The sequence below is a fragment of the Phacochoerus africanus genome, chromosome 9 (genome assembly GCF_016906955.1).
Source record: "Phacochoerus africanus isolate WHEZ1 chromosome 9, ROS_Pafr_v1, whole genome shotgun sequence".
In the NCBI taxonomy this organism is placed as follows: Eukaryota; Metazoa; Chordata; class Mammalia; order Artiodactyla; family Suidae; genus Phacochoerus; species Phacochoerus africanus.
The window spans coordinates 95,702,236-95,727,842 of NC_062552.1; the positions used below are offsets into that span (position 1 = coordinate 95,702,236).

The 25,607-nt window shown below is 40.1% G+C and overlaps 1 protein-coding gene across 1 annotated transcript in view; it reads left to right on the forward strand.

The window, feature by feature from the left end:
- The window catches only part of SLC39A9 (solute carrier family 39 member 9), a 57,085-nt gene that overhangs the window by 18,497 nt on the left and 12,981 nt on the right, over positions 1-25,607 (forward strand). Inside the window, exons 2-3 of the mRNA XM_047795608.1 lie at positions 3,440-3,548; positions 22,888-23,085. Coding sequence (XP_047651564.1) covers positions 3,440-3,548; positions 22,888-23,085 — 307 coding nt within the window. The remainder of the gene's footprint in view (positions 1-3,439; positions 3,549-22,887; positions 23,086-25,607) is intronic.

A 25,607-nucleotide genomic window follows, 5' to 3' on the forward strand; every position in this document is an offset into this window, starting at 1 on the left:
TAACCTTCTACACAGAATAGGGCTGTTTTTTTCATCTTGTATTCTCCATGCTCTGACAGTTTGTCTCAAATGAATGCTCTGATTAGCAGTGCTTTGGTGAGCTTAGTAACTTGAAAAAGACAAAGACTCTTAGAATAGCTCAGTATTGAATATTAAAATAGTAACACCAGTTGTTTGGTGTCATTTTTCCAAATGCTTCAACCGCTTTCTACCATTGCGTCCACAAGACATGTAGAAATGTTCTCATTTTATAGAAGAAAAGTTGAGGTAATGAGTTGTTAACAGTTTGAACATGGAGTCAGTTCTGCCTTGCAAGCCAGTGCCCCAACCACCGGATACATTTCAGAACACTCTCAGTTGATAAGTAGTTAATGACCATACTGAATGTATGAAGGACTGACCTGGCCTTTGCCTCTTGCTATAGGGCAAGTATTAGTTGGTGTTGACGTTGCAATTGTAGTTCCTCCATTTTCTTTCTTTCTTTCTTTCTTTCTTTCTTTCTTTTCTTTTCTTCTTTTTTTTTTTTTTTTTTGGCTACCCCTGTGGCACATGGAAGTTTCCAGACCAGGGGTCAAATCAGAGCTGCAGCTGGGACCTACGCCATAGCCATGACAACATCAGATCTCTAACCCACTGAGCAAGGCCAAGGATCAAATTCACATCCTCACAGAGACAATGTTGGGTCCTTAACCTGCTGAGCCACAAAGGGATCTCCAGTTCCCCTATTTTCTGTAGAGACACAGTGAGATACAGATGCCTTCATTCTTCCTAAACAAGTAGAGAATAATGTTGCAACCAGCCTTTCAGCTAAGAATCCATTTTCCCATAGAGACAATCCTTGTATACCACAATGTAACCTCTCAAAGAAATCTGAGCAGGAGTTCCTTTGCGGTGCAGCAGGTTAAAGACCCAGCATTATCCTCAGTGGTTTAGGTTGCTGTTGTGGCTCAGGTTCAGTCCCTGGCCCAGGAACTTCCACATCCTGCGAGCAGAGCCAAAAAAAAAAAAGAAGAAGAAAGAAATCTGAGTGAAAAGAGACACTGAGATTAAGTGGATTAAAACCATAGATCAGGATTTCCCATGTGGCCCAGCGGTTAACGAACCTGACTAGGATCCATGAGGATGCGGGTTTGATCCCCAGCCTTGCTCAGTGGGTTAAAGATCCAGTGTTGCCATGAGCTGTGGTGTAGGCCGAAGACATGGCTTAGATCACAAGTTACTGTGGCTGTGGTGTAGACAGACAGCTGTAGCTCTGATTAGACCCTAGAGCCTGGGAACTTCCAGATGCCGCAGGTGCAGCCCTAAAATAGCAAATAAATAAATAAAGCTTTTGTCATTCTTGACTCAATCAAGCAGTTTTTTTATCATAGAACTTTTAAATATTGAACTAAATATATTTTTTCATTGTATGAGTAGTACATGTTCATTGCAGATAAATTAAAAATGTATTATAAATTGTTATAGATTATATATTACTATTTTTATAGAGTAATAAAGTTAATATTTAAATTATACCTGTTCTACTTACATATGTATTTTTTAAAAAGAAATATGAGGTTATCAATACATATTGTTTGCCACCAGCTTTTTCCTCCTAGCAGTACATCATGACTTTCTATGTCCATTAATAGGCCTATATCATAATTGTTTTGTTTTCCGTTTTTCTGTTTTTCATTTTTTGGTTTTTTTTTTTTGCTTTTAAGGGCCGCATCCACGGCATGTGGAAGTTACCAGGCTAGGGATAAAATGGGAGCTACAGCTGCTGGCCTACACCACAGCCACAGCTACACCGGATCCCAGCCCCATCTGTGATCTACACCACAGCTCACGGCAACACCAGATCCTTTACCCACTAAAAGAAGCCAGGGAGATTGAACCCGCATCCTCATGGATACTACTGGTCAGATTCCTTTCTGCTGCGCCTCAGTGGAAACTCCCTGTATCATAATTTTTAATTGCTGAGTCTTACGGTACTGTGATGAAGTTAAATTTTATTAGCTAGTCCCTTTCTTTCTTTCTTTTTTTTTTTTCATTTTTAAAAAATTTTAGGAGTTCTTGTCGTGGCACAGCAGAAACAAGTCCAACTAGGAATCATGAGGTTGTGGATTCGATCCCTGGCCCCAGTCAGTGGGTTAAGGATCCAGCGTTGCCGTGAGCTGTGATGTAGGTCACAGATGTGGCTCAGATCTGGCGTTGCTGTGGCTCTGGTGTAGGCTGGCAGCTATAGCTCCAATTAGACCCCTAGCCTGGGAACCTCCATATGCCGCGGGTGTGGCTCTAAAAAGACAATAGACCAAAAACCAAAAAAAAAAAAAAATTTTATTGAAGTATAGTTGATTTACAATGACACAGTCCTTTCTGTCTTAGGATAAATTTCTAGAAGTATAATTACTAGATCAAGGAGTTTACATTTTTTAGGCCTTAAATCTGAATTGCCAAATTGGGGTCCAGATGGGTTGCAGCAATTCTCATTCCGTCCAGTGTTAGACAAGTATGTTCATTCCTATCGTGGATAGTAGGCAAGTTTTCCCACATCATTGCCAAGCTGGTAAATTTTAAAATGACATCTCCTTGTTTTAATTGGCATTATTATTCACGAAGCTGACCTTTTTCATGTTCACTGGCCATTGTGGGTTTTTTTTTGCCAAGACTTGTTTATTGGATTTACACAATTGAACCAATCATGGGTAGGTTGTCTCAGGGCAAAGGTTCGATGGGATAACAATCAGAGCGCATTAAAAAGTAGAACCTGGAGTTCCCGTTGTGAAATAATCCGATTGGGAACCATGAGGTTGCGGTTCGATCCCTGACCTCACTCAGTGCGTTAAGGATCTGGTATTGCTGTGGCTGTGGTGTAGGCCAGTGGCTACATCTCTGATTAGACCCCTAGTCTGGGAACCTCCATATACTGCAGGCACGGCCCTTAAAAAAGACAAGAGACAAATGGTAGAACTGCAACGGACATATATTAAAGTAAGATGTCAGTTTTAAAAGGTGCATCTTCCTTCTTTTTTTTTTTTTTCTTTTTTGGTCTTTTTAGGGCTGTATCTGCAGCATATGGAAGTTCCCAGGTAGTGGTCAAATCAGAACTGTAGCTGCTGGCCTACACCACATCAACTCGGGATCCAAGCCATATCTGGGACCTACACCACAGCTCATGCCAGATCCTTAACCCACTGAGCAAGGCCAGGGATTGAACCTGTGTCCTCATGGGTGCTAATCAGATTCGTTTCCACTCAGCCACAATGGGAACTCCCTTTCCTTCTTCATTAGACAAGGATTGGGCCAAACTATAGTGAACAAAGAATCCCCCACACAGGTTGGCCATTGTAGACTTTGGTCTCCCAAATAAGCAGCTCACAGTCTTGATTGTAGATACTTCTGAAACTTTTCCCCATTTATTCATCAATCATTTTAACAGCTTACACTTTCTTTCCAGGAGCGACTGAAGCTGGTGACTGTTTTGGGTGCTGGCCTTCTCTGTGGAACCGCACTGGCGGTCATCGTGCCTGAAGGAGTACACGCACTTTATGAAGATATTCTTGAGGGTAAGAAAGAGAGATGGGCCTTTTTTGAGATATGTTATTGATGTGGAGGCTTGAAAGGATAAGCTCGGTGGGATTTTTTTCCGAACACAGTTTCATGTTTGCCATAAATATATGCCAAAACATATCTTTTGACATCATTGACATTAAACACATCAGTAGCAGTTTGTGAATTGATTGCCTCAACTCATAAATACCACGTAGGATTTATTTGCAATAATACATGAATTCCGGGCTTTCTAAGTATGACACTTGTTTTTTAATGCCCACACAAAAAACTTCCCAGATCCTGCATGATAGTGATTATATTTTCAGTGTTCTCTAACTGAAAGAATATATGTTTAAGCACATTTGGATTCAAGGATTCTTTGTAGTAAACCTTGTAGGTAATTAATGAGGACACCTGCAGTAAAGGATAATTTGAAAAAAATTTTTTTTTTTTGGCATTTTTAAGGCTGCTTCTGCGGCATAAGGAGGTTCCCAGGCTAGGGGTCGAATCTGAGCTGTAGCCACTGGCCTACACCAGAGCCACAGCAACTCGGGATCTGAGCCACATCTGCAACCTACACCACAGCTCACGGCAACGCCAGATTCCCCAACACACTGAGCGAGGCCGCAGCCTCGTGGTTCCTAGTCGGATTTGTTAACCACTGAGCCATGACGGGAACTCCCAGAAAACTGTATTTCTTAAATGCACTCTTGCTGCAAGGAACTTTTATTATCAGATAAGTCTAGAAAACAACTGTCGCCCATAATTTTTGGCTACAAAGGCAAGCAAAAAATAATTGTCTATTTAGTCATGGTCTGAATATTTTCCAGGATACCAAGATAATGATTTCCATAGTGGAATGATCACACCACAGAAAAATTCAAGATGACCCACTGAGATACTAAATTTTTTTTAATGTATGTATTTATTTATTTTGCTTTTTTGCGGCTGCACCCGTGGCATATGGAGGTTCCCAGACTAGGGGTCCAATCAGAGCTACAGCTGCCTGCCTGTGCCACAGCCACAGCTACCCAGGATCTGAGCTGCATCTGCAACCTACACCGCAGCTCACAGCAATGTCAGATCCTTAACCCACTGAGCTAGGACAGGGATTGAACCCAAAACCTTGTGTTTCCTAGTCGGATTCGTTTCCACTGCACCACGACGGGAACTCCTGACATTTTTTTTTCTTAATTTTACAGCTGCCCTTGTGGCATATGGATGTTCCTGGGCCAGGGATCAAATTAGAGCTGCAGCTGCAGGCCTATGCCAAAGCCACAGCAACGCTGGATCCAAGCTGCACTGGCAGCCTACACTGCAGCTTATGGCAATGCTGGATCCTTAACCCACTAAGCAAGGCCAGGGATCGAATCTTTATCTTCACTGAGACATTAGGTCCTCAACCTGCTGAGCCACAATGGGAACTCCATGAAAGGAAATATTGATCTATATATGTACTTTAAATTTCATATTCCAGGAATTCCCTGATGGCTCACCAGGTTAAGGATCAAGTGTTGTCACTGCTGTGGCTGCTGCTGCGTGTTGCTGTGGCGCAGCTTTGATCCTTGGCCCTGGAACTTCTCCATGCCATGGGTGCAGCCAAAAAAGAATCTTATATTCCTTGATGGAAGATAGTATGAGAAAAAGAATGTGTATATATGTATGACTGGGTCACTGTGCTTACAGCAGAAATTGACACAATGCTCTAAATCAACTATACTCTAATTAAAAAAAAAAAAAGAAAGAGAATCTCATGTTCCAAAATTTTCTAAGGAGCGTATTTTACAATGCACATAGTAAATCAGTGCCATAGTACATGCATATTTTTTTTTTTTTCTCCCAAGAGAATATATGATCAAAAAAGAGTGGGGAAAAACCACTGCTGTGGAGTTCCTGTCATGGCTCAGCACTAACAAACCCTCTTAGCATCCAGAAGGATTTGACCCCTAGCCTGGGAATGTCCATATGCCTGCATATGCCCCGGTGCGGCCCTTAAAAGCAAAAAGAGAAAATAGATACGGTGTGCTTTATAAACCTGTTTTTCCAAAAATAAAAATTCTGGTCTCTTTAACCTTTCATCATAGATTATTCTCCTGCCCTAAGCCATCATGAAAATTTTTTTTAGGAGTTCCCGTCGTGGCGCAGTGGTTAACGAATCCGACTAGGAACCCTGAGGTTGCGGGTTCGATCCCTGCCCTTGCTTAGCGGGTTAACGATCCGGCGTTGCTGTGAGCTGTGGTGTAGGTTGCAGACGCGGCTCGGATCCCGAGTTGCTGTGGCTCTGGCGTAGGCCAGTGGCTGCGGCTCCAATTCGACCCCTAGCCTGGGAACCTCCATATGCCACGGGAGCGGCCCAAGAAATGGCAAAAAGACAAAAAATGAAAAATAAAAATAAAAATAAAAAAAGAAAAAAATTTTTAAATTATATATATTTTATATATATATTTACATTTTTATGTATTTATATATTTTTCATTCAGTCTTTTTGGGTGTGAATGACTGTGAATTTTGGCAAATGCGTAGAGTCAAAGTACAGAACAGTTCCATCACCCAAAACATTCCCTCATCCCCTTTTGAAGTCAAACCTTTCCTCCATCCCCAGCTGTGGGTAGCCACTGGGCTCTTCTCTGTCTATATAGTTTGGCGCTTCTGAATGTTATGTAAATGGAATCTTGTAGCCTTTGGACCTGGCTTTTTTCACTTAGCATAATGCACTTGAGAGTCATCATGTTGTCCTGTGTATCAGTGGTCTGTACCTTTTTATTTCTGAGTAGTGTGCCATTGTTTGGATGAACTATAATTGGTTTATTCCTTCAGCTGAAAGGTGTATGGGTTGTTTCCAGTATTAGTGACCATGAGTAAAGTCACTATAAACATTTGTGCACATGTCTTTGTGCGAACATGAATTTTTATTTTTTTTGCATCCATACTTGTAAGTGGAATTGCTGAGCTACATGGTAAGTGTGTGTTCAACTTCATAAGAAATTGCCAGTCTTGTTTCCAAAGTGACTGTACCATTTTGCACTCCTCCCAGTAATGTGTGACAGTTCCAGTTGAGTCCCTTCCCAGCACTTGGTATTATCTGTTTTGTTTTAGTTTTTTACTTTAGTCATTTTAATAGGTGGATAGTGGTGTCTTAATTGGTTTGTTTGTTTGTTTGTTTTGCTTTTTTTTTTCTTTTGCCTTTTCTGGGGCCACTCCCATGGCATATGGAGGTTCCCAGGCTAGGGGTCTAATCGGAGCCATAGCCACTGGCCTACACCAGAGCCACAGCAAAGCGGGATCCAAGCCACATCTGCGATCACGGCAACGCCAGATCCCCAACCCGCTAAGCAAGGCCAGGGATTGAACCCGCAACCTCGTGGTTCCTAGTCGGATTCGTTAACCACTGGGCCACGACGGGAACTCCCTCAATTGGTTTTAATTTGCAATTTCCTAATGGCTAATGATGTTGAACATCTTTTCATGTGCTTGATTGCCATTGTTATATCTTTTTTGGTGATATCCAATATTTTACCCATATTTTAAATTGAGTTTTTTTCTTTTTTTTAATAGTTATTTCCCCAATACAATTTTTTTTTCTACTGTACAGCATGGTGACCCAGTTACACGTACATGTACACCTTCTATTTTCGAACACTATCCTGCTCCGTCATAAGTGACTGGACATAGTTCCCAGTGCTACACAGCAGGATCTCATTGCTAATCCATTCCACAGGCAATCTGTTAATCCCAAGCTTCCCAACCACCCCACTCCCTCCCTCTCCCCCTTGGCAACCACAAGTCTATAATGGAAGTCCGTGATTTTCTTTTCTGTGGAAAGGTTCATTTGTGTCTTAGATTCAAGATATAAGTAAATTGAGTTTTCTCTGTTCTTAGACGAGGGTTTGAACCTGGGCCGCAGTGGTGAAAGTATAGTGTCTTAACCGCTAGACCACCAATGAAGTCCTTAAATTGAATCTTCTTATTATTGAGTTTGGAGAGTTTTTCATATATTCTGAATACAAGTCCCTTTTTTTGTTTTCTGTTTTTGTTTTTGTTTTTTGCTTTTTGGGGCCGTACCCACAGCATATGGCAGTTCCTAAGCTAGGAGTCAAATCGGAGCTACAGCTGCCCATCTACACCACAGCCATAGCAACGCGGGATCCGATCCGCATCTGCAACTGACACCACAGCTTATGGCAACGCCAGATCCTTAACCCACTGAGTGAGGCCAGGGATTAAACCTGCAACTTCGTGGTTGCTAGTTGGATTCATTTCTGCTGTGCCACGACAGGAACTCCCATGTAGTTTGTTTTGTTTTGTTTTTTGTTTGTTTGTTTGTTTTTGGATACAAGTCCTTTAATGAGATAACATGATCTATAAATATTTTCTTCCAGTCCATGGTTTTTCTTTTCACTCTCTTAATAGTATCTTTCACAGAATAGTTTTTAATTTTGATGAAGTGAACTTATTCTTTCTCTGATGAATTGTGGTTTTGGTATCATATCTAAAAATTTTTTTAAATGATTTTTATTTTTTCAATTATAGCTGGTTTACAGTGTTCTGTCAATTTTCTACTATATAGCAAGGTGACCCAGTCACACACACATAAATACATTCTTTTTTCTCACATTATCATGCTCCATCATAAGTGACTAGATAATAGCTTCCAGTGCTATACAGCAGGATCCCATTGCTTATCCATTCCAAAGGCAATAGTTTGCATCTATCAACCCCAAATTCCCTGTCCATCTCACTCCCTGCCCCTCCCCCTTGGCAACCACAAGACTGTTCTCCATGTCCATGATTTTCTTTTCTGTGGAAAAGGTTCATTTGTGCTGTATATTAGATTCCATATATAAGTGGTGTCATATGGTATTTGTCTTTCTCTCAGTATGAGTCTCTAGTTCCATCCATGTTGCTGCAAGTGGCATTATTTTGGTCTTTTTATGGCTTAGTATTCTGTTGTGTATATATACTCCGTCTTCTTAATCCAGTCATCTGTCAATGGACATTTAGGTTGTTTCCATGTCTTGGCTATTGTGAATAGTGCTGCAATGAACATACAGGTGCATGTGTCTTTTTCAAGGCAAGTTTTTGTCTAGATATATGCCCTAGAGTGGATTGCTGGGTCACATGGTGGTTCTACATATCTAAAAATTTTTTGATAGACCAAGTTCAAGAAGATTTTCTCTTCCGTTTTCCTCTAGAAGTTTTATAATTTTAGGTTTTATACTTACGTCTATGATCCACTTTGAGTTGATTTTGAATACAGTGTGAAGGTTCATTTTTTGCATGCAGATGGATGTCCAATATTCAAGCACTATTTGTTGGAAAAAACTCATTTCTCTGTTGAATTGTCTTTGCATCTTTGTCAAAAATCAATTGACCGTATTTGTTTTGGTCTATTTCTGGACTTTCAGTTCTGTTCCATTGATCTGTATGTCTATCTGTTGCCAGTACTACATTGTCTTGGTGACTGTAGCTTTATAGCACATTTGGAAATCAGATTGTGGAGTCCTTCTAACCTTGTTCTTATTTTTTAAAATTGTTTGGTTAAACTAGTTCCTTTGTTTTTCTATAAAAATTTAGAGTCAGTTTGTCAATATTTACCAAAAAGTTCATGCTGGGATTCTGGTTGAATTCAATCTTTAGTTTAATTTGGGGAAAATTGACTTCTTAAGAATATTGTGCCTTCAGGAGTTCCTGTTGTGGCACAGTGGAAATGAATCCAACTAGTATCCATGAGGATTCGGTATCAATTCCTGGCCTCACTCAGTGGATTAAGGATCCAGCGTTGCCATGAGCTGTGGTGTAGGTTGCAGGCAGGGCTCAGATCTTGTGTTGCTATGGCTGTGGTGTAGACCGGCGGCTGTAGCTCCAATAGGACCCCTAGCCTGGGAACTTCCATATGCTGCAGGTGTGGCTCTAGAAAGAAAAAAAAAAAAATATTGTGCCTTAGAATCCATGAACACAATATATCTCTCCATTTATTTAGGTCTTCTTTGATTTCTCTCATCAGTTTTATAGTTTTTAGCAAAAGAACTACAGGTCTGCAAATATTTCGTTAGATTTATACCTAAAAATCTCATATTCTTGTGCAATTGTAAATGTACTTTATTTATTTATTGCCTTTTCCAGGGCCGCTCACGTGGCACATGGAGGTTCCCAGGCTAGGGGTCTGATCAGAGCTGTGGCCGCCGGCCTACACCAGAGCCACAGCAACACCGGATCCAAGCCAAGTCTGCAACCTATACCACAGCTCATGGCAACGCCAGATCCTTAACCCACTGAGCAAGGCCAGGGATCCAACCTGCAACCTCATGGTTCCTAGTCAGATTCGTTAACCATTGTACCACGAGGGGAACTCCGTAAATGTACTCTAAAAAATGTCAATTTCCAGTGTTCTGACATGTAGACATTTGCTAAACTCAGTTATTAGGCACTTTTTTGTAGGTTCTTTTGGATTTGCTACATAAATAATCATGTCATCCATGAATAATGATAGTTTAATGTTTTCCTTTCTAATATGTTTTCTTTTGTCCTTTACTGCACTAGCTAGACCACCCAGTATAAGATGATTAGGAATGAAACTGGATAGTCTTGCCTTTTACTCATTCAGTCTTTCACTATAAGTAGGGTTTTTATAGATTCCCTTTTCAGATTAAAGAAGCTTCCTTCTATTTCTAGTTTGCTGAGAGGTTTTTTTTTTGTTTTTTTTTTTTTGTCTTTTTGCCATTTTCTTGGGCCACTCTCACGGCATATGGAGGTTCCCAGGCTAGGGGTCTGATCAGAGCTGTAGCCACCGGCCTACGCCAGAGCCATAGCAACGCGGGATCTGAGCTGCATCTGCAACTCCTGCTGAGAGTTTTTTCTTGAATGTATGCTGAATTTTGTCAAATGCCTTTTTTAGTCCTTTCATGGTGAATTACAGTGATTGATTTTCAAATGTTGAACTAGACTTTCATGTATCACCTTGCCCTCAGTTTATGTATATCCTTTTTATATATTGCCACATTTGGTGTGTTATATCTTGTTGAGGATTTTTGTGTCTTAGTTCATGAGGAATATTGGCCTGTGGTTTCCTTTTTTTTACAATGTCTTTGTATGGTTTTGTTATCAGAGTAATGCTGGCCTCTTAGGATTGGGAAGTGTTCCCTCCTCTTTAGTTTGTGGAAGAGACTGAATAGGATCAAAAATATTCATTTCAGGAGTTCCCGTCGTGGCGCAGTGGTTAACGAATCCGACTAGGAACCATGAGGTTGCGGGTTCGGTCCCTGCCCTTGCTCAGTGGGTTAATGATCCGGTGTTGCCGTGAGCTGTGCTGTAGGTTGAAGACTTGGCTCAGATCCCACGTTGCTGTGGCTCTGGTGTAGGCTGGTGGCTACAGCTCCAATTCAACCCCTAGCCTGGGAACCTCCATATGCCGCGGGAGCGGCCCAAGAAATAGCAAAAAGACCAAAAATAAATAAATAAATAAAATAAAAGAAATTATATATAAAAAAAATTTCATTCCAGGGAGTTTGTGGCACAGTGGAAACAAATCCGACTAGAACCAGGAGATTGTGGGTTTGATCTCTGGCCTCGCTCAGTGGGTTAAGGATCTGGCGTTGCCATGAGCTGTGGTGTAGGTCTCAGATGTGGCTTGGATCTGGCGTTTCTGTGACTGTGGTGTAGGCCAGCAGCTACCAGTCTGATTGGACCCCTAGCCTGGGAACCTCCATATGCCATGGGTGTGGCCCTAAAAAGACAAAAGACAAAAAAAAAATTTATTCCTTAAATGTTGGGTAGAATTTACCAGAGAAGCAGTCTGAGCGTGGAGTTTCCTATGTTGGAAGGTTTTAGCTATGAATTCATTATCTCTAACAGAAGACTTAAGTTGTCTGTTTCTTTCTGAATGTGCTTTAGAAGTTTTTGTTTTTCAAGAGTAGATTTATTTCTTCTTAAGTTGAAGAATTTATAGGCATAAAGTTGTCCATTGTAATCTTCTATTCTTTTTTTTTTTTTTTTTTGCCTTTTTGCCTTTTCTAGGGCTGCTTCCCGCAGCATATGGAGGTTCCCAGGCTAGGGGTTGAATTGGAGATGCTGCCGCTGGCCTACGCCAGAGCCACAGCAACGCAGGATTCAAGCCGGGTCTGCAACCTACACCACAGCTCATGGCAACGCCAGATCCTTAACCCACTGAGCAAGGCCAGGGAGCGAACCTGCAACCTCATGTTTCCTAGTCGGATTCGTTAACCACTGCACCACAACGGGAACTCCAGTAATCTTCTATTCTTTTAATGTCTGTAGTAATGTCGTCTCTTTATTCCTGACAGTGATAATTTGTTTTCTCCCTTTTTCACTTGTTCTGTCTGGCTAGAGGGTCATCAAAGAAAATTTTTTTTTCAGGGAACAATGTTTGATTTCATTGAATTTTTTTTTCTATTGTTTTTTCAGCTTTTTGTTTCATTGATTTCAGCTCTTTGTTATTTTCCTCCCTTTTCTTGCCTTAGGCTTTATTTGCTCTTTTTCAAATTAAAAAAAAAAAAAAGAAGCTTACTAACTTGAGATCTTTCTTTTCCAATATAAGCAGTTAATGCTATAAATTTCTCTCTAAGCTCTGCTTTAGTTGCATCTCACAGATTTTGATATGGTATGTTTTTATCTTTATTCAGTTCAAAATACTCTCTAATTTCCTTTGCATATTCCTCTTTGACTCGTGTGTTATTTAGAAGTGTGTTATATTTCCAGATATTTGCAGCTCCCCCCCCAGATTCTTTCTGTTACTGATTTCCAGTTTAATTTCATTAACTGTGGTCAGAGAACATACTTGGTATGATTTGAATACTTGAAAATATGTAAGTGCTTTTTAATTTTTTAATTTTGATTTTTTAAATTCTGTTGGAGTATAGTTTACTTAAAATGTTGCATTAGTTTCAGGTGTACAGAAAAGTGAATCAGTTATACATATACATATATCCATTATTTTTTCCCTATATAGTTTATTACAGAATATTGAGTAGATTTCCTGTGCTATTCAGTAGGTCCTTGTTAGTTATCTGTTTTATATACAGTATTGTGTATATGTTATTCCTATCCTCCTAATTTACCCCTCCCCTCCCACAGTTTCCCCTTTGGTAACCATAAGTTTGATTTCCAAATTTGTGAGTTTAAGTTCTTTTGTATCATTTTTTATTAAATTCCGCATACAAGTAATAACATATGATATTTGTTTTTCTCTGACTTACTTCACTAAGTGTGATGATCATTCATTGTTATAAGTGATTTTTTAAATGGCCCAGAATATGGCTTATCTAGCTGAATGTTCCATGTGCACTTGAATGGAATGTGATTCTGTTGTTATTTGGTAGAGTGAAATATAAATGTCAATTAGGTCAAGTTATTTAATAGCATTGATCTTACATATCCTTAGTGACTTTCTTATTCTGTTGATTACTGAGGTAGGAATAATGAAGTCTCCAAGTATGAGTGTGGGTTTGGCTGTTTCTCCTTTCATTTCTTTCAATTTTTGCTTTATGCATATTGAAGCTCTTTGATTAGGTGCCTACATGTTTAGGGTTGCTGTTTCTTGGTAAATTCACCTTTGTCACCATTATGTAATGTCCCTCTTTATACCTGCTAATATTCCTTGTTCTCAAGTCCACTTATCTGATACTGATATAGCTACTCCAGTTTTCTTTTAATTGTTTACATGGTATATCTTTTTCTATCCTTTTACTTTTAACCTATTTTAAGCCATTCGTTATATTTAAAGTTTTTTATGCTATTCATTATATTTAAAGTAGATTTCTTGTAAACAGTGTATAGTTGGATCATGTGCGGTGTGTGTGTGTTTAATTTGACAATTCTGTCTTCTAGTTGGTGTGTTTAGACTAGGGGTCAGCAAAGTCTTTCTGTAAAGGGTCGTATAGTGAATATTTTAGACTTCGTTAGCCAGGTGGTTTCTGTTGGTACTATTTAACTCTGCCCTTGTAGCCAAGTTTTCTGATTCTTTCCTCTTTCTTTTCCATTCTACTATTGAGCCCATCCAGTGAATTTATTATTTCAGATATTTAATTTTCAGTTCTAAAATTTACACTTGGTTCCTTTTCATAGTTTCTGTTTTTCTACCGAGTACATCTGTTCATTTGAAGTGAATTTACTGCATAGAGTATAGTTATAATATCTGCTTTAAAGTCTTTGAGTGTTCTGGTATATGAATTATCTTGGAGTTGGGTTGATTGTCTTTTCCCTTAATAATTGGTTAGATTTTCCTGTTTCTTTTTATGTAATTTTGGATTGTATCCTGGACATTTTTAACATTATAATTTAAGACTTTGGGTGCTCTCAAAATCCTCTGGACAATGTTTATTTCTTTTGTTTTAGCAGGGAGTTAACATGGCTACATGCAGACTGCAAGTTCTGTGTTGCCTTTTTTTGGGTAATGGTGCCAGTTTTAGTTTAGTTTTCAAAGCCTTTGCAGTGCTGCTTTGTGTATGTCCTGTCCATGCAGAGTTCAAGGTGAGCCTGGGACTAGTGCCATGTATATACAGGATTAGGGACACCCCTGCCGCCCTCCAGCTCTTTCCTCTTCAGGATTCCTCTCATGTGCTCAGGTTCCCAGGGAACCTTTTTCCTGGTCCTTGCCAGAAACACCGGGTTTCTCTAGGGGTTTAGCTGCCTGTGCTGTCACTGCATAGTCCATGTAATTTGGACTACTCTCGGGGCAAAGTGGCAGAAGAAAAGAGAGAGCAGAATAACCAGTTTCCCCCCCAAACTCTTTTTTTTTTGTCTTTTTGCCTTTTCTAGGGCCGCTCCCTTGGCATATGGAGGTTCCCAGGCTAGGGGTCTAATCAGAGCTGTAGCCGCCGGCCTATACCAGAGCCACAGCAATGCGGGATCAGAGCCACATCTGTGACCTACAGCACAGCTCACGGCCATGCAGGATCCTTAACCCACTGAGCAAAGCTGGGGATCAGACCTGCAACCTCATGGTTCCTAGTCAGATTCGTTAACCACTGCTCCACAACGGGAACTGCCCCCCCGCCCCCCCCCCAATACTCTTGAGGCCACTAGGGCCCTTTGCCTGGATACTGTGGCCAGAAAGATGAGATTTTTCTTGGGGTTTTAACTTCCAGCATTACTGCCATGACATTCTGCAACTGGGGCAGGGATGGCAAAGAAGAAAGAGGGTGGATAAAAAGGAAAAAAAGGATGGGCTGCCCTCTACACCAACACCTCTCAGCAGTTCTTTTTCTTTTCTTTTTTTCTTTCTTGTTCTGTGGTGCCCATGGCATATGGATGTTCCCAGACCAGAAATTGAATCTGAGCCTGAGCTGCAGCCTACACCACAGCTGCTCAATGCCAGATCATTAACGCCTACGCCACAGTGGGAACCCCTCTTTTGGAGTTTTTGCTGCCCTCTTTCCTCTTGCTGCTGTTTGCTCTTTGTAGTCCTCAGGTAGTTGTTTTTTGTGTGTTTTGTCCAGAGATTTTGCTGTAATCAGTGTGTTCCTAAGGCTATAGTGGGCTTACTCCATCTTGGCCAGCACCAGAAGTCCACATCATTCTTTTTAAAAAGTGAAGTGTTGGGAGTTCCCATTGTGGCTCAGTGGGTTAAGAACCCGACTAGTATTCTAGAGGATGCAGGTTTGATCCCTGGCCTCACTCAGTAAGTTAGGGATCCCGTGTTGCCACAAGCTGTGGCAGAGGTCACAGACAAGGCTCAGTTTACAAGTTGCTGTGGCTGTGGCATAGGCCAGCAGCTACAGCTCTGATTCGATCCCTAGACTGGGAACTTTCATACGCCGCAGGCACAACCCTTAAAACATTTTTTTAAATGAAAGAAAAAAAATTTAAAAGTGGGAGTTCCCATTGTGGCGCAGCAGAAACAAATCTGACTAGGAACCATGAGGTTTCTGGTTCGACCCCTGGCCTCGCTCAGTGGGTTAAGGAGGGTCTGTGTTGCGTGAGCTGTGAGTGTAGGTTGCAGACATGGCTCGGATCTGGTGTTGCTATGGCTGTGGTGTAGGCTGTCGGCTACTGGCCCGATTGGACCTCTAGTCTGGGAACCTCCATGTGCCACGGGTGTGGCCCTAAAAAAGACAAGAAGACGAAAAAAATTTTCATTAACCACTGAGCCACGACGGGAACTCCCCAAATTTTTTTAAACTAAGCTATCTCCAAATTTTCCACATCTCTCTTGATACTGTTGGTTTAGTCACATCACTTTAGCTTCTGCTAATTTCTCTTTTTCTCCCTCCACCCTTTCTCTCTCTTTCTTTATTGTAGATCAAACCGACTTTTCTCCAAACTTCAAGAAGGGAGTTTGTTTACATGTAACGACAGCCTATGATTTAGTTCTTCTGTAGACCTTGTAATTATGATAATTAACAGACATTTTTTCAGAGCTCAGTATACCATGATAACTAAGTGCTCTGACACTTTAATAAGCATTATTAAATACAAATTAATGTAAAAAGGAAAATTCTCCATACTCTTCTATAATTATAGCTCCAAAATCACTGAAATTTGTTATCAGCGTTCACGTGAGAAAGCTCTATAGAAACGGAAGTTTTAGATCATAGTTTATTGAGTACTGCAGAGCTTGTTTACTATGGCGCTAACATTTGAAACCACCGTAGTTCTATGGAAGATTAACTTTTGTCCTATCATTCATTAATGAAAATGAAGTTCTTTTTTTTTTTTTGTCTTTTCTAGGGCTGCTCCCACTGCATATGGAGGCTCCCAAGCTAGGGGTCCAATCAGAGCTGTAGCCACCTGCCTACGCCAGAGCCACAGCAACTCGGGATCCAAGCCGCATCTGCCACCCACACCACAGCTCACGGCAACACCGGATCGTTAACCCACTGAGCAAGGGCAGGGACCGAACCTGCAACCTCATGGTTCCTAGTCGGATTCTTTAAACACTGAGCCATGACGGGAACTCCAAAATGAAGTTCTTTAAGGCTCTTGTTATACTTTACTTTCAGGATTCTCAAACATGATGATCCTGTACTGACATGACCCATCCCTTCTACCTCTTATTTTGTCTGCTAAAATGTCCAGAGTGTGCAGCACATATTGATGAATATCATCAGTGGCAGTATTTTCATCGAAAGTAGTTTTAGGTTTGGAGAAGTATAAAATTTATTCAGTGACAATCTGTTAAATAAGACAGGTGGCCTGTTTATGCAATATTATTTTATTTATTTATTTATTTATTTTTTGTCTTTTTGCCATTTCTTGGGCTGCTCCCGCGGCATATAGAGGTTCCCAGGCTAGGGGTTGAATTGGAGCTGTAGCCACCGGCCTACGCCAGAGCCGCAGCAATTCGGGATCCAAGCCATGTCTGCGACCTACACCACAGCTCACGGCAACGCTGGATCGTTAACCCACTGAGCAAGGGCAGGGACCGAACCTGCAATCTCGTGGTTCCTAGTCGGATTCGTTAACCACTGCGCCACCACGGGAACTCTGCAATATTATTTTAGATCAAAAGCTGGTGATACTAGGGAGTTCCCACTGTGGCTCAGCAGAAACAAATCCGATTAGCACCCATGAGTCCCTGGCCTCACTTTTGCAGCCCTAAAAAAAAAGCTGGTGATACTAGAAAGTAATGATAGTTTTATTGTGATATCATAAACTTAACACTGAAGGCTTTAACCAAAAGAAGAGTTCCAAAATTACTTAAATAAATACAGCCTGTTGGAATAAGATATAGAAGGATCTTATCTAAATTTAAAAATTATGATATAGTCATACCTCATAAAGTGAAATAATGTTGACCATCCTTTGAAAGTTGTGTTTAGGCTTGAGCATTTAGTTTCAGAGCTATGGACACCCCCAAAATAGTTATCTTTAAAAATTATTAGGCAGGGAGTTCCCGTCGTGACGCAGTGGTTAACGAATCCGACTGGGAACCATGAGGTTGCGGGTTCGGTCCCTGGCCTCACTCAGTGGGTTGAGGATCTGGCGTTGCCGTGAGCTGTGCTGTAGGTCGAAGACTTGGCTCGGATCCCACGTTGCTGTGGCTCTGGCATAGGCCAGCGGCTACAGCTGATTCAACCCCTAGCCTGGGAACCTCCATATGCCGCGGGAATGGCCCAAAGAAATAGCAAAAAGACAAAAAAAAAAATTATTAGGCAGTTGTTCATACATAATAGTATGACTAATACCCTTAAATAAGATGTTAACTCACCTTCTTACCTAGGCTCACTTTAGCATAACATTTCACCTAAGTTTATATACATCTGTTACCTATTAAGTTTGCATTTATAAAGAAGCGTGTGCAACACAAGACTAAAAGATTGTGTTTTATTTCCATTTTTAAAAATCTTTCCGCTTAGGAAGTAATAAATTGCATAACTTTTGAAATGAAATGCCACATTAAAAAAATTATAAGCGTGAAGGCCATTTTTTGCCTTCAACATCAATTTGTTGAGTATCTACTCAGTTTCTGGCCTTATATTGATTGTTAGCAGTTCGTAGATCTACAGTATAGCCCCTGTTTTCAAGAATTCACAGCCGATGGAAAATGAATAAATTAACAGTCACTGACAGGAAGGGTTGGCAGACTTTTTCTGTAAAGGGCCAGATAGTAAATATTTTAGGCTTCATGGGCCATATGGTTTTGTTGCAGTTACTCAACTCTGCTGTCATAGCATGAAAGCAGCCATAGACAGACAATCTGTGAACAAATGAGCATGGCTGTGCTTCGGTTCAAACTTTATTTACAAAAACAGGCACCAGCCCTTGTCCTGTAGTTCGCTGCTGTTGAATTATGGTACAGTGAGAAAAGACCTGTGATAGAGACACACCAGTGTGCTGTGTGTACCTGAGCAGAGGAGGACACAGAAGCTCTCAAGGAGGATGGGACTCACAAGCCAAGTCTTGAAAGACAAGGTGTTATCCAGGAGACGCAGCATGGAAGGCCCATGGATTTACTAACTCATGCAGAGTTTAGGCAGAGACAGAGATGGGAGCTCATTTTGTTAAATATTTAGTGGGTACTGTATAATCATTCAAATTCTGTCCCATAGCATACTTCTGAATATTGAAAATTATAATTACCAAAATCCTGTGACTTACTTCACATGTATAGTTTCTTTACATCTATAAATACGATGAATTGGTTTTACAAATTAAAATGGAAGCATACTGAAAATTGCCTTATCTTTAGAGAAAATCAGGGGTTTTTACTTCATTTATTTCATATTCTTAAGGCCATGCTACACTATTCTCCCAGTGGATAAAGAAGACCTACCTGAAAAATGATGAGTTCTACTATCTCACTATTGGGTGTCCAGGTCCTGCATTTTGAGTTTATTAATTTTTTACTGAAATATTGCATACAGTGAAGATGTATGTCATATACCCGAGAAAGTACATATATTGACAGTATATAGCTTAATGATTTTTCATAAATTAAACACCCTTGTGTTCCCCTGATGCTGCATTTTAATTGTCCAGCATTACTGATTCAAAATTCAAGACGGATTCAAGACTGCTTCTCTCATAAACTTAATTATGTTTCATCTCCGAGCTTCCAGTCAGTTCTCTGGCTTAAAATCCCTATTGCTAACACTCATTTTGCTGGCATGAAGGACAGGGTGGGCACACTTACCTGCCCACCTTTTTCTCCTGACCTGTCTAGTGTTTAGTTCTCTCTAGGTGACCACTGTAGTGCAGGCTTCTGATTTCCAGGAAATGCCTCTTATCCCCAAATCATCCATTGCGTCTTCTGAAAAATCTCTCTTTCCCTCTAGCAGTGCTTCCAACCTGAAGGTAACAACTCAGAGGGTCTTGAAATAAATTTAGTAAGTTGGACTTATGACTGGTGTTTAAGAAGAGCATGCGGGGGGGGGACAAAGAAAGAAAGAGTAGTGCACTGTAACCATCGTAAGGCCAAGTATTATTGTGTGCAGCTTTTTATTTAGTTTTTCGTGTATGTGTATGTTTACTAGATCATGATGTAAAATTTATTTTTTTACTAGGGGTCATGGCCTAAAGTCTCATGTCAGTAGTTTCAAAAACTGCTTAATATTAGCATCAGAATAACTGCCAGTATTCGTAGACCTTGTTTAAATTAATACAATGGCAGTTTGAGGGCTGGCGAAGGTTTTTCTGCCTGTCTCTCGGAGGAGCCTTTCATCTCATTTTAGGATGCCAGTGTAACTCAGAGATGTTACAAGGAAAACACTTCCAAGCAGATAGCCCTCATGAATGTCGCTGGAACAGTGCTTTACCAATTATTAGCAAATTGAATTTCATAATATATAGAAAGGATAATACATTTTGACCAGATGGAGTCTATCACAGGAATACAAATCAGGAGATGGATTAATATCGAAAAACTAATTTATTGTATTAATCAAATAAAGTAGAGAAACCATTTGATCATCCTTAACAGGTACGGAAAAGCATACGCATTTGATAAAATTAAACTCCCATTCATGAAAAAAAAAAAAAATCCTCGGCAAACTAGGAAAGAACTTCCTTACTGAGAAAGGGCATTTCTAACATTGAGAACAAAATAAGGCTATCTCCCTTCAACCACGTGTACTTAACGGTGTACTTGGGGGTCCTAACCGGATGTGAGTCTGGCCAGTAAAGACAGAAAAGGCATGAAGATTGACAAGAAGTCAGACTATCTGTTTGCAGATGACATGCTCACCTTTAAAATTTTAAAGCCTCACCGTATCAACTCTTGACAGCGGTATGGAGCAACTAGTACTCTGAGCCCTTGTTGCTGGATGTATAAAATGGCACAGCCACTTTGGAAAACTGTTTGCCAGTTTTTTGGTTAAATAAAGTTAAATAAGTACACACGCATCAGTTCTGATCCTAGGTATTTACCCAAAGAAAAAGAAAGTATGTATCTACAGAAAGACTCGTACCTGAATGTTCATAGCAGCTTTATTAATAATGGATGAAAATTGGAAATCACCGAGATGTCTATCAATAGCTGAATGGATAAACAAGTTGTGATAGGCCCATGCAATAGAACACTACTAAGCAAAAAAAGAGAAACAAACTACCGATATACGCAAAGGTTAGATACATCTCAAAATACTCTGCTGAGCAAAAGAATCCTCACACAAAAGAGTACATATTGTATGATTCATTTTTTATTACTCAATGAATTTATTACACATTTATAGTTGTACAATGATCATCACAAGCCGGTTTTATAGGATTTCCATGCCACAACCCCAGTGCATCCCCCAACCCCCCCCCCCCCCCCCGTGTATGATTCATTTATATGAAATCCTGGAACAGGGAAAACTCTGGGGACCAGAAGCACAACAGTGGTTACTTGAGACCAGGAGTGACGTATTGACTCCAGAGAAGCACCAGAGAACTTTTCTGGGATTTTTAAATGCTGTTCCATATCTTGACCTTGGTGGTAGTTACTAGAGTTTTTACATTTGTGATTTATACCTTAATAAAGTTAATTTAAAAAAAAAACGAGAGAGTGGACATTAATTTTAAAATGAGTAAATGAAATCACTGTTAGGAGAAAAAAATCTTCATATTAAAAACTATTTGGGGAAGGTGAAAAAGTTCTGGAGATGGCTGATGCTGGTGGTTGCAGAACAGTGTGAATGTACTTAAAGCCACAGGATTGTATGCTTAAAAATGGTTAAGACCATAAGTACATTTTTTTTTTGTCTTTTTGTCTTTTCTAGGGCCGTTCCTGCTGCATATGGAGGCTCCCAGGCGAGGGGTCGAATCAGAGCTGTAGCCGCCAGCTGACACCACAGCCACAGCAATGCGGGATCCAAGCTGTGTCTGCCACCTACACCACAGCTCATGGCAACGCCGGACCCTTAACCCACTGAGCATGGCCAGGGATCGAACCCGCAACCTCATGGTTCCTAGTCGGATTCGTTAACCACTGCGCCACCACGGGAACTCCCATAAGTAAATTTTGTCATGTGTATTTTACCACATTTTTTAACTAGGTTAAAAAACTGTGAAAACAAAAAACTTTTCAGGAATTAGAAAAATACATAGGTTTTTATTATCTCAAGATGGCACATGCTTTGTGCTCTTCAAAAATGACTTTTAAAGAATTAAGGCAGGGTTTAAAATATTACAACAGGTTTGTACAATTTCTGCAGTCAAAAGTTAAATACTTAATCTAATTATAAATGTAAATTTCTAGTATGTTAGCTTGTGTTTATGAGACCTAACAAAGATAAGGATTCTGGCCTTGAAATATTTATGCTTTGAGTGTCATATATGTGAATATAAACTAGCAGTATTATTTAGTGTCTTTTACTGTAATTCAGATTATCGCAATAATCATATTTCTAGAAGTGAATTTAGACTGAAGGATATGTTTTTTAAACTGCTGTGCCCTTTTGGTTTCTAATTAGTGGTTGTTCCCTGATGTTTTTTAAAGCTGAAAGTGTTTTATACCCAGGGAGTTCCCATCATGGCTCAGTGGTTAACGAATGTAATGAGGAACCATGAGGTTTCGGGTTCGATCCCTGGCCTTGGTTAGTGGGTTAAGGATCTGGCATTGCCATGAGCTGTGGTGTAGATAGCAGACACGGCTCGGATCCTGCATTGCTGTGGCTCTGGTGTAGGCTGACGGCTACAGCTCTGATTCGACCCCTAGCCTGGGAGCAGCCCTAGAAAAGACACACACACACAAAAAAAAGTGTTTTATACCCAGTTTGTTCTTTATTTATAAATTTTTATATCAACCTAAGTGTAAAACTAGATAAATTTGTAATTATTTTCATTATTACTACACTTCATCTGCCTATTTTCATCAAAATAAACCTTAGTCTAGTATCTGATGAGATTGGTTGAATTTCTCTAGCCAGAAGGAGGATTTGGGATGACATCCCTTGGGACTATGACTGCTTTCTTTCTTGGTGATTTGCTTCCACTTCCTAGGTTTTAAGAATAATAGATAGTTAAAAATTCTGCATGCCAAAAGTAGAAGACCCTTGGGAATTTTTTCCATCTTTTTTTTTTTTTGTCTTTTTAGGGCTGTACCCACAGCATACAGAGTTCCCAGGGTAAGGGTCAAATCGGAGCTGTAACTGCTGGTCTATGCCACAGCCAAAGCAACGCCAGATCCAAGCCATGTCTGCGACCTATACTCAGGCCAGATCCTTAACCCACTGAGTGAGGCCAGGGATGGAACCTGCCTCTTCATTTATGCTCGTCACATTTGTTTCTGCTGAGCCATGACAGGCACTCCCGTCATGAATTTCAAGTTAAAGGAGTTTATGTTTGGCTAGATTACAGTGTAGGAAGTGAATGTCTTTGCAGTAAAATCTGTAGAGCTTGAAATACCAAGGAATGGAAGCGTCTACATAAAGATATCTTAAAGGAAAAAAACACATTTTCTCTTCATTCTGCTTCTAGGAAAACACCACCAAACAAGTCAAACACAGAATGTGATTGCATCAAACAAAGTAGCAGAAATACCAGTTGCCCATGAACATGAGCACAGCCATGACCACACACAGCTACACGCCTACATCGGTGTTTCCCTTGTATTGGGCTTCGTTTTCATGTTGCTGGTGGACCAGATTGGCAGCTCCCACGTGCATTCTACTGACGGTAAGTGGCTCCAAGGTTTTCTGGGCGGTGCAATAAAGTTTACAGTTTAGGTGGTCACAAATGATTGAATAATTCAATATGTATCAGTGGCTTATTTAGTGCTAAAACTTTTATCGTTCTTGGGTTCTGGTGAACATTTTGCTCATTTGAGGAAGCTAATGGGTTGTGACATGTGGCAAAAGAGAGTGTTTATTGGGCTATTACCTTGTTTATCTTAAAGCTGTCTCATTTCACGGAGCTCCAGGCAGAGATTCTTAACCTTTTTTGTGCCATGGAGCCTTTAGGCAGTCTCAAGCCTGTGGACCTTTTATTGAAATAATGCTTTAAAATGCATAAAGCATAGTGCATAGGATTACAGAGGAAGTCAATTATATTGAAATATAGCTCCCAAAACATTAAGACAAATTTGTGATATAGGGACATATGTCTTCTTTATCAGTGCATTAAAAAATGACATATTTTAAATCATAAACAAGTTAAACTTTATTTTAGGACATTAGTATAACAGCTACTGTTGCTTAGACTGACTGAGAACATTAAATTCTGAGATGGGCATTAACAAGGCAACAGTGTCAAGTTGAACATCTTGTTGATAAGGGTTTTTGTTTTGATGGTTACTAGTATAGAAGAGCCTGATTCACAAAGATATTTTATTACAGATGTACTTAAACACATTTGTAGCTCGCTCTCCAGGGAAAGATAAGCTTCTCTCAAGAAACTAGAATTTTCCAGGACTTTTAATTCCTGTCATAGTACCTGTTTGTTCTAAAGATCAATGGATTCATCTTTGGCTAGATCAGCGTCTTTGATATGGTTTGTATTAAATAAAAAGGGGTTCTGATGCATGACACAACTTTGATGCCATCATGATAGAAATAAATTTGAAAGGGTTATAATAGATATAAGGGTTTATAGATATTTCTTTTCAAATACATCAACCGAGAATTTTGCAGTTGGGAACTACTAGAAAGCAACGTAGATATGTTGATCTCCAGCGAGAGATCCCGTGACTTCTACTGTTTGGTGGCTGAATGACTGTTAGATGCAGAGCTGCCTGATAGTTCCCTGGCTCCCTCACAGGAGCACCTACAGACAGGAAGACTATAACCATGCCATGTGGCTGTAATTCTGTAAGCCCTTAAAACATTGATGAGTGCAGCGTTCCTGTTGTGGCTCAACAACAAACTAGTAGCAAACCCGACTAGTATCCATGAGGACCCAGGTTCGATCCCTGGCCTCGCTCAGTGGGTTGAGGATCCGGTGTTGCCATGAGCTGCAGTGTAGGTCGCAGATGCGGCTTGGCTCTGGTGTTGCTGTGGCTGTGGCATACACTGGCAGCTGCAGCTCCAGTTTGACTCCTAGCCTGGGAACTTCTATATGCTGCAGGTGTGGCCCTAAAAAGCAAAAAAAAGTGATGAGTAAAGTGGTGATATGAAGATATTTACAACTGAAATAATATTAAATTATCTGATCTATTAGGAATAAGATAAAGGTAGTACTAATATTACTTGTGGTTTATTGCCTATGTTAATAATTAAAGGAAATGCTAAAGTTCAGTTAGAGGTTAGTAAAAATAAAATTTTTTTCCCCAAAGTTAAGTTCATAGACAACCCCTGCATCCTGCCTGTGTGGACCCCAGGTTAATAATCGCTGGTCTACCCCCCCCCAAAAAAAAAAATCTGTAGAAAAGCAGACAAAAGACACAAATAGTTCATATGAAGATATAAAAATGGTCTTTAAATGTATGAAAAAATGTTTAGTTGCACTTAAAATAAGAGTGCAAATCAAAATTCCACTGAGATGCCATTTCTCACCTGTCAGGCAAAAATTCAAAAACTTAATATACTCTTGGCAAAGCTATGGTAAAACAGTCTCTCATCTGTGGCTGTGGAACTAGGTAATGGTACAGCCCCTGTGGAGGGGAATTTGACTCTAACAGAACTGCATACATTTTTTACCTTTCAACCCTCAAATCCTTTAGGAATCTATTCTGATAATTCTGCTCCAATATGAAAATACGTATGCACAAGATTGATCTATGTAACATTGTTTATCATTGTAAAGCCACTTCAGTGTCCAGGCATGTAGATTGGTTGAGTGAAGTGTGTGTGTGTACATGTAATGGAGTTCTGTTTGGCTCTGAAATAGAATAAGGAATCAGATCTCTGTGAACCGATAGGGAGAGATATCCAAGAAATATTAAGTGGGGAAAAAAAGCAAAAATAAATTTGCCATCTATCATATACTATAGTTTTGTGTAAAACGGGGGAAATAAAAAAAATGCATATATCTCCTTATCTACAAAAAAGAAATTTAAGAAGGATCCGGCTAGAAAACAAAGTTGGTTATCTGTAGGAGTGAGGGTGGGGGTGGAATAAGGCAGAAAGGTTTTAGGAGGGCGCGACATTTCCCTGGGCATGCCTTTTTGAGATAGTTTTGGCTTTTGGAAACATGTTAACATTTTTCATTCAGAAAATAAAATGAAGGCATTCCTATGGTGGCTCAGTGGAAATGAATCTGAC